Source organism: Actinia tenebrosa, unplaced genomic scaffold, assembly GCF_029948245.1.
Source record: "Actinia tenebrosa isolate PJP-AT-01 unplaced genomic scaffold, QUT_ActTen_1.0 PGA_scaffold10__47_contigs__length_13832649, whole genome shotgun sequence".
NCBI lineage: Eukaryota > Metazoa > Cnidaria > Anthozoa > Actiniaria > Actiniidae > Actinia > Actinia tenebrosa.
Genome location: NW_028292570.1, coordinates 13763328 through 13772186, shown reverse-complemented (window position 1 = coordinate 13772186; position 8859 = coordinate 13763328). Strand labels below are relative to the sequence as shown.

General features: G+C 36.0%; 1 protein-coding gene across 1 annotated transcript; it reads left to right on the top strand.

Annotated features, from left to right (window-relative positions):
* Nucleotides 1–2997: 2997 nt before the first annotated feature.
* LOC148913132 (uncharacterized) lies at nt 2998–7721 on the top strand. The gene is made up of 8 exons (XM_089026242.1): nt 2998–3573; nt 3878–3999; nt 4286–4547; nt 4727–4858; nt 5451–5778; nt 6102–6344; nt 6423–6586; nt 6781–7721. Exons 1-8 carry the CDS (start codon nt 3031–3033, stop codon nt 7141–7143), a joined length of 2157 nt encoding a protein of 718 aa, XP_088882368.1. The 5' UTR covers nt 2998–3030; the 3' UTR covers nt 7144–7721.
* The last annotated feature ends 1138 nt before the right edge of the window (nt 7722–8859 follow it).

The window sequence follows — 8859 nt, the reverse complement described above, 5'->3', positions numbered from 1 at the left end:
AAGAGGCGAAAGGGGAAGATAAAGAGCCTAAAGTGTTTGGAAGAAGTGGGGTTCACACGCGTTTGATAACCCCGGGGAGACCGTTTCCTCCGTCAACGTTAATGATACATAGTTTCACATACACAGAAACGTGGCAATCTGATCTTACCGGAATGTCCTTGGGCCATGGTTTTGGGCAGAGACAGTTATAAACTTCTTCAGTCAAGTGTTTGGCCCTTGTTTGTTTGCGCGTATTTCCAGTAACTTGGATAACAGGAAGGCCATCGACAATCTTTCACTGACCAGTTACCACGTGGGGCCTCCGGTCTTGGAGTTATTATTTGCCATAGCGAGATATAATCAGGAAATTCACCGGATTAATAAACATACTTTGATGTAATAGATAATTTGAATCACCATAAGTTTATACGTTGAAACTAAAGTTTCGGACTTTCAAAACAACAGCGTGAGTTTTGAGCACGGTGACTCAAATTATTAAAATTGTTCGTACTGTGATATAGCCTGCGTAGCTGCTCATGCCGGGTTCAATACTGAAATTAGCTATAGCAAATTACATGTAATTAAATATTCCACTTACTTTTCGTAAAGAAGTAATTTTTGATCGCTAATAGATGAGATTTTGAGTGAGCTTTGACAATAGTCGTGGTTAAACTTTCGCATCAAATGAGAGACTTTCAAATACAAGGCCAGTCTTGTAGTGGGTATTGCTCAATTGCCAGAGCTCACAGCATGTGGTTTCCGGAATTAGTCTTAGAAAGCAATCTGATTGGTCAATTTGTCTTGGAAGACAGAAGAACCAAGCTCTTTGGTATACTGTGAATGTCATGGGCGGGTCGTTTTTTTTTTTTTTTTTTTGACGTATCGTATTTCCAAGGGATTTCTGGGTATCCGGAAATGCTAGGGTCATCATATTGATGATAATTCGTTGACTGTTGAAATTCCCGCCCAATTGTCCAGGCTGGCCATTGGTAATAGGCGAGCCAGAGCACTCACGAACGCAAATCATGGAATACAGTGATAGCGATGAAGAGGAATCATTTAGAGGTTTTACAATAAGAGATCTTCGCGAGGACATTCCCATTGCAAGAAAACATTCCAATTTATACTTTAACGCCTCGACCTGCACAGAGGAACCAGCCAAAATATTTGTGGCATGCTCAACGCGATGACGAAGAGTTATCATTTGAAATTGAAATTCCCGAGCAAACTTCAGGGAACGAAGGAAAATGTTGCGAGGCGGGAGAGCTAAACGATAACCTGAATGAAAAGCGAGTGTCGAGGGGGACTTTTCAGAGGCATTTACGCACAAGCGAAAATGGCGAATTGTTGAAGAGTGCGAAATCTCCAGCGATGATAGTGTCGAGGGAGAATTTTCGTTCAATCTGGATATTGAAGATACATCCATGGAACATGACGAAGATAACTGCCTCTGACAATGATCATATAACAAACGCCAGGAATCTTTGGTACCTCAAGAACAAGAACAGCATTGCAAGATTTCATCACGAGGTAAGCTAGCTACTTCAAATTAGATCCTTGATAAGTTTATTATTGGTTATCACCTTTAATACAGAGAGTTATTGTCACTGCTTTGAGGCGCGTTACTCGTTTTGCTGTCTCATGATTATTTCCTTATTTATTTCAAACGGCAGAAAACTTAATTTAGTTAATTTAATTTAATTTTTTAGTAGTACCATAATAACATATTGTTTTGGAAATTCGGTCTCCACTGATTGCTGCCAACATAGTTAATTATGCTGCCAATGTTATAAAAATAGACTTGGTTTTTGAAGAAATCCTGTTTTTTTGCTTTGTTACAAGCTCCCACACATTTGAAGTAGTCATATTTCAAGTCTTCGATTCGAAAACGTTTAAACTAGCAATGACGTAGAGGTTTTTAATTAAAGTTGTTTCATATTTTCGACGTCAAAGCTCAATCATTTCTGTGTTATTTATAGCTTGTTCATATGCTTATTTTTTGCATTATTTCATTCGCAGTTAGCAAATATTTTTTTAATACATTTTCTTCATTTCTTTACAAACGAGCCAATGAACAGCGTTCGAGAAGGAACTCTGTCAGCGCCTGTCAAATTAAAGATGGAGAGGAAAAAACAGAACAACTAAAATCCCTTACAAACTCAAACTCGGCCTTCAGCTGTCCTTAGACTGATCAAATTGCGGTGCGTTCACACTAGCGTTTTTACTAGTAATAAAATAATTGAATAACAGTAAGGATTTTTGTGGTTAAGAATACATCCCAAGAAGCCGCAGGGTACTTTGAGTATTTTGATTGTTGTCAAAGTTATCTGCCTGTCAATGTTGAAAGATTGGTTTTGTTTGTGTGATTAAACACTTTACACTAAAACCACCAAAAACTGTATCTTGATGCTATTTTGGTATTAAGATATTTAGTTGAAGTTATGAATTCAAAAATTATTTTTGGTGTTATAACATTTTTTATTTCTGTCTTAAAAGTTTGGCGCTAAATGTATGTTGCATCTTGTTTAATTAACTGTCACTTATGATGAAATGTGCCAGTGCATGCGGCCCCAACAACAATCATATAGATTTTCATATCCGGCTTTAAGAAACCAACATTTTTGAAAATCTTTGCCTGGCAAACAACTAGGTGCGACTGTTGAAACCATGTGTGAATTTTTTTCAAATATGCTGAACCTTAAGAATACAACCTACAAAAAACTTTAAAACTCTACGGTATTGCTTTTTTTCAAACGTTTTAAAGCCTTGAAAAGTAGAAATTTCCCAGCCTGAAATTTGAAATGATCAGGTGGCAAAAAATCATTTTTTGGGTTATGTAAAATCTATTTCATGTTTCAAAATATATCTAGAATGACGAAATTATGATTTGTTGGAATGGACAGTGTCGTTATAGCTTTAATACTAAAATCAGTGATCGGCCGCTTATCTTTGACTTGTTCATGATTTACTGGCTATTTTTTAAGGTCCGATTTCTTGCTGTTTTTTTTTTTAGGTTTGAAGCGTTCAACTATTGTGAGCCCCGAGGAAGTGATGACCAAATACTGCTGCAAAAATAACTGCATCAAAAAATTTTCTCTGTCTCAAATCACGGAAACACGACATGCGTTTATTAGGAATTTTGGGCGTCACGCCAAGCAACGACAATATATTTTGGACTGGTTGAGCTCCAATCGGCCGAAAGAAGAAGAAGATAATTTCGTTCATTCTATATGTGGCGTCAAAGTTTGTATCAACTGTTGGCTGAATGTCTTAGGAATTACAAGGCGAAAGTTTTTTCAACTGAAAAAGCAGTTCCTTGATGAAAATCGACGAAGTGGAATTCATGGAAACACAGGGGCCTTAAGGCTGTCATTGTCCAGTGAGTTGGCACTCAATTATTTAAAATCATATTTCGAACAAATGTGCGAGCACATACCCAACGGAAATGTTATGCATCTCCCCTCAAACATAAGGAAATATGACATTTACGAGGAAATGGAGTTGATGTTGGCATCCCAGGGACAGCCTTGTTGCACCAAGACAACATTCAACAATCTTTGGACAAAGTATTTCCCAAATATTAAAATTCCAAAGGTAAACTAAAGTCTTACTATAATTACTTAATTATTTTGCATGGCATGTTAAGTTGTATTGTAAGTTTCGGGTAATTGCAGAAATTTCAATTTCAGGCACATTGTTAACGTTTTTATTATAACAAAACGAAAAGCTATCCCGTTTTTTGCTTTGTTTTATGTCATTGTATGATGTTATTTCATTTGCCTTATTCATTTATTTTGTTTGAGGTTTTATCTATTTTTTGTTCTGTTTAGTTCTTTCTTTTTTTGTGTAGTTGCATTCAGTTATATTGACTCTGCTTTGTTATATTTTTATTTTGAAGGAAAACCGATTCAGCAAGTGCGATGATTGCAGTAAGATCAAGGCCGATCTGAGAGAGACACTAGATCCCGAGAAGCAACAAACTATACTAATTAAGAGAACGGGGCACCATGAATTTGTGAGGTACAATAATTTGTTCTAGAACATCCGAGGCTTATCAGTTACCATACAGGCATGATATATTGATGAAAACACTAAACTTTAAAAGATAATAGAATAAGTTTTAGAGGAGTTGGGTCAAAAAGAAAGGGGCTAACATTGACGTTGACAGGCTAGATAGTCAGAGTGATGTTTAAACGTAAGCCTTCATCTTTCTACCCTGAGAGCAGCTGAGAGTCAACTGTGAATCAAAAGTGGTCTCCTTGTCTTTTTAACAAAATAAGTGACAATTTTAATTTTATGTTTGCAGACTAGAGAGACAACTTTACCTAAGCCGTGGGATTTTAGGACATCACCAACCAAATAAATACTTCTCCATCGCAATAGATGGAATGGATCAAAATAAAACGGAACTGCCTTTCTCCACCTTACGATACAGCCTATTGAGTACGGCTTGGAGATTGAAAGTGCACGTTGTTGGGGTGATGGTTCATGGCCGAAACCCAATTGTGTTTCTCGACCACCAACAACACGCACATGATTCTAATTTGACCGCCAACATCTTACTTCAGGTAAAAAATCGTCGTCATTGCTACCACCATTATCATTAACTTCATAACCATTATTGTCATCATCATCATCATCATCATCAACATCATCATCATCATCATCATCATCATCATCATCATCATCATCATCATCATCATCAAGTTTTGCTATGTATGAACTACGAATTTTTATTATAACGTAGGTTTTCTGGATGCACAGAGATCGATTACCTGATACGGTTTATATACAGATGGATAATACATGCCGCGAAAATAAGAACCAGTATGTTTTTGCATTGCTGGCATACTTGATTGAGCGAAAGGTGTTTAAGGAGGTAAATATTAAAACAAACCTTTGGAAGTGGTAAAAAACGCTAAACTACATAACGACATAAATGAAGGGCCGACTTGGAAAAGTGTGTATGTAACGATTAGGTGCGTGTGAATATTTCGAATTAATTTACTGGAAAAAAGAAACTAGGAAAACTTGGTTATGAAACATGCTTGATTGACTCGAAGTCAAAAATTGTCATTCAAATCCGAATCGTCATTCACGCTGTTTTCAAACTCAGCCCTTCAATTGATTTATGTGAATTAAAACTTTTTTAACTGGATTTGTCACATATACGACTTATCCTGGTGTCTTTATACAAAGAAATGTATGTGTTTAGCACAAAAACCAGGCTCCTCGTCCATGGTATGCAATTTTAACATACATTTCTTTGCAAAGAAAAATTCAAATTCCCATCCTCGTCAATTTTAATTCTACATGCACCTGCTGGAAACTTTGTACTTTCATCATTATCAGTTAGAGCAATCGGAGTATTAATTCGAAAGATACATTGCGTGTTGTATTGACAATGTTAATAATAATTTGTCAATCATTTAAAGATCTGTTAATATCAAAATTTGTATGTATCTCATCAGATAACAGTATCATTCCTACCGAAGGGTCATACGCACGTGGATGTAGACCAAATGTTTTCGCGGTTATCTGTGGCGATAGCTAGGTCTGGATGCTTGACTCCAACAGATCTAAGGCGATTGATTGGCTCATGCTATAAACAGGCACAAGGAGATGTCACCCAAGCAGGAGCAAGGCCCCAAGTTGCACAACTACAACACCTGTACGCCATTAGAGAATGGCTAAAGCCCTACAGTTGGGCAGTCCACTACCTGAGGCCCTTCCATCAATTCCGCTTCTATCTTGATGAAAGAGGAAAATGTTTAACAGACTTTAAAGCTTGGTGTCAGAGTAAGAACTAATTTGATTTTAAAAATTTATGACTGAGTCGACTTAGTCAATTCGAAGGTCAAATAGTACAGTTGTATTTTTTATTCTTAGACGAGTCCTTTACATTCTCAAATGTGTGCGGTTACAACTTGAAATTATCCTCATATTTCATTCCATAAACAGCTCCGGGAAAAAATCTCCTATTATTATTTTGAGTTTAGCTTACATTTTAACACAAATAAGTCCTAATGATTGAACTCAGCTTATTAAAGTTCCAGTGTGAGTGATCGTTCTGCTGTAAGGGCAGGTTCAGTCTTACAGTTTTCGTACAATTTCAATTTCAGGCGAATGGGATCCATTAAAGTGGCCACCATTAGAAATATTGAAGCAAGAACCAACAAGTGAACCTGAGACTATCGTTCCTAGTTATGACACTGTGGACATTGATCGCCTACGCGGGATGGTGAAAAAATGTGTTGATGGAGGGGTGTTAAATGCCGAGGAGGAGAAGGTGTGGGACGGGTTTTTGGCTGGTGAGGAAGCCCTTGCTGACTACTACCAAGACAAGGAGCAAGCTACGTACTGTGGTATGATATTCAACATTTATTGATTAAGTGGAAGATCACATTATTAAAATCGTTTCTTTTTTTTATATATAAACATAGATAAGCATCATAACAAAGAAGTGAGGTACATGCCTCCATCAGACAATGGCTGGCTACTTGATGAACTTGTTGCCAGAAAAAGACCAAGTGAAAATGAAGCGCCCGACCTCCGGGAAGTACTTCGTGAAAGTGAATCGCTCCTGAACGGAGAAGGGCTGATTCCGGTATGTAATGTGAAGCTGCGTGTACGTTCATTATTGCTAGGAGACATCGACACTATTCCACTACAGGAAGACCAATATTTCGCAGCACTAACGTTTGAAAAGAACAAAGTTTAAAAAAAAGAGAACTTGAGCATGGCGTTATTTCATCAAAAGTCTCTTGCTTCTGTGATTCATTTTATGATTTCTTCACACAGGCTTACACAGGACCCTACCGACCACCTGGACACAAACAGCGCGAAATTATCAGAGATGAAAATGTAGATGCACTTAAAGTAGGTATGCTCGTCGCCCTCGACGTCGACACATATAAAGAGAGGCCACAGATAGCCGAAGTTGTGTCACTCAGCACCTCAGATACAATAGAGGTGGAGTGGTACATTGGAAGCTGGTCAACATCATGGAAGCCCCACAAAGTACGACGTGGACGAAATATGGTCATATGGAGAGAAGTTGTCCAGAAATCTTGTGTCCTCCTCTTCGACTTCGAGTTAACGCCACAAAAGAAGCTCAGGGAGGCGACCAAAAGAGAATTGAAGAGGGTATATGAGGAAAATTAGGTTGAATGAGTTAAAGGATTGAGAAAGTTTCAATCTACATTCGTAAGCTGTTTCGCACTATTCATTTGAAAACACAATTGACTTATGAACAACGGAGCACACCATTGTTTTCTACTATTGTGGTCTTTAAAATATTATATAGTTGATTCATAATGAAGAGCGTACGGACTTTGGAAATGTTTGAAAATTTTGGAGTGGCCATAAATTTATGTCCAGCAATAATTTTACGCACTTATGTCATGGTTGAAAGTTTCTCAGTGGGCATAAATTTATGTCCGGTAAAAATTCGTACGGACTTTGGAAATGGGCATAAATTTATGTCATGGTTGAAAGTTTCTCAGTGGGCATAAATTTATGTCCGGTAAAAATTTGAACGCACCAAGGACATGTTTGAAAGTTTTTTTATGGACATAAATTTATGTCCATTATATGTTTCTTTTAGATTTGTTATAAAAATAAACTTATGCCCAACAGTACCGTTTTTTATATAAGGCTTAAGCATAAATTTATGTCAAGTAATGGACATTTTTAATTTTTTGATATCACCAAACTATTGACCGTAAATGCTTTTGCACAAATCCTGTTCGACAAATATTTCAAGTTAAAAAATGTCCAATAATAGGTTTTTACAGTAATAATGTATCTGGAACTCAAATGTGGCATAAACATAAGCTTTTGATTAACAGAACATCAGATTAGTTCAATTTTAATTAAATTGTAAAGATATGGGGATAGAAATAAAAAATCTCATGCACTGATAAGTCCATTTGACAGTATTTCAATTTTACGACCAATTTTTTATTTTCTTAGTCGGTGTTTTTGGAATAAACACTGAAATATGAAAATATATATTACAATAAAAACTACAAAACACTAATTTGTACATTTGTGTCTTTTTTCTTTTTGTGATGATTATATCCTTGTGTTAAGGTGAGCCGTTCCTTAATCTTTGAAAGAGTAATTGAATGGAGGCGAAAATATGTAAATGAAATATAGTTCCATATTGACCAGATGGAAAAAAACAGGTCCACAGAGAATATCAGTGTCAGTATCTAAAGTGAACAAATTATATTCATCATTATAGCAAGATTTATTAAAGATGTTCAAATCTGATTGTTTTTGTGTATATTTTGATATTAATGGCCAATGTGGAACAAATTCCACAGACCAGAGGCATAAGTGCAAAAGTGCAAATATAACTTTCAACTTGTTATAAGTGCTTGTTATCTTTATAGGATTAGAAGATGATTATGATAATAATAATAATAATAATAATAATATTTATTTATACATGATAAGTTATATACAGCATAGCTGATGTGGTCGTGTATTATTATTATTATTATTATTATGTCATTCCCTTGAGTATTATTTCTTTCTTCATCAGTAATGTTTTCCCATCTCAGACCACATGTCATTCCCTTGAGTATTATTTCTTTCTTCATCAGTAATGTTTTCTCATCTCAGACCACATGTCATTCCCTTGAGTATTATTTCTTTCTTCATCAGTAATGTATCTAGCATACTAGATACAACATCAACTAAAAGTTCTTGTATCCTTAGTATAATTAGTATATGACTGCTGATATAGAGTGCAAACAATTAATCACTAATTGAAACACTAATTACTAACTAGTACAAAATAGTGCTAATTAAACAACAGAAAACAATGAAATTTGCATGAAATTGTGCTATTTAGAATTACTAAAGTTTCAC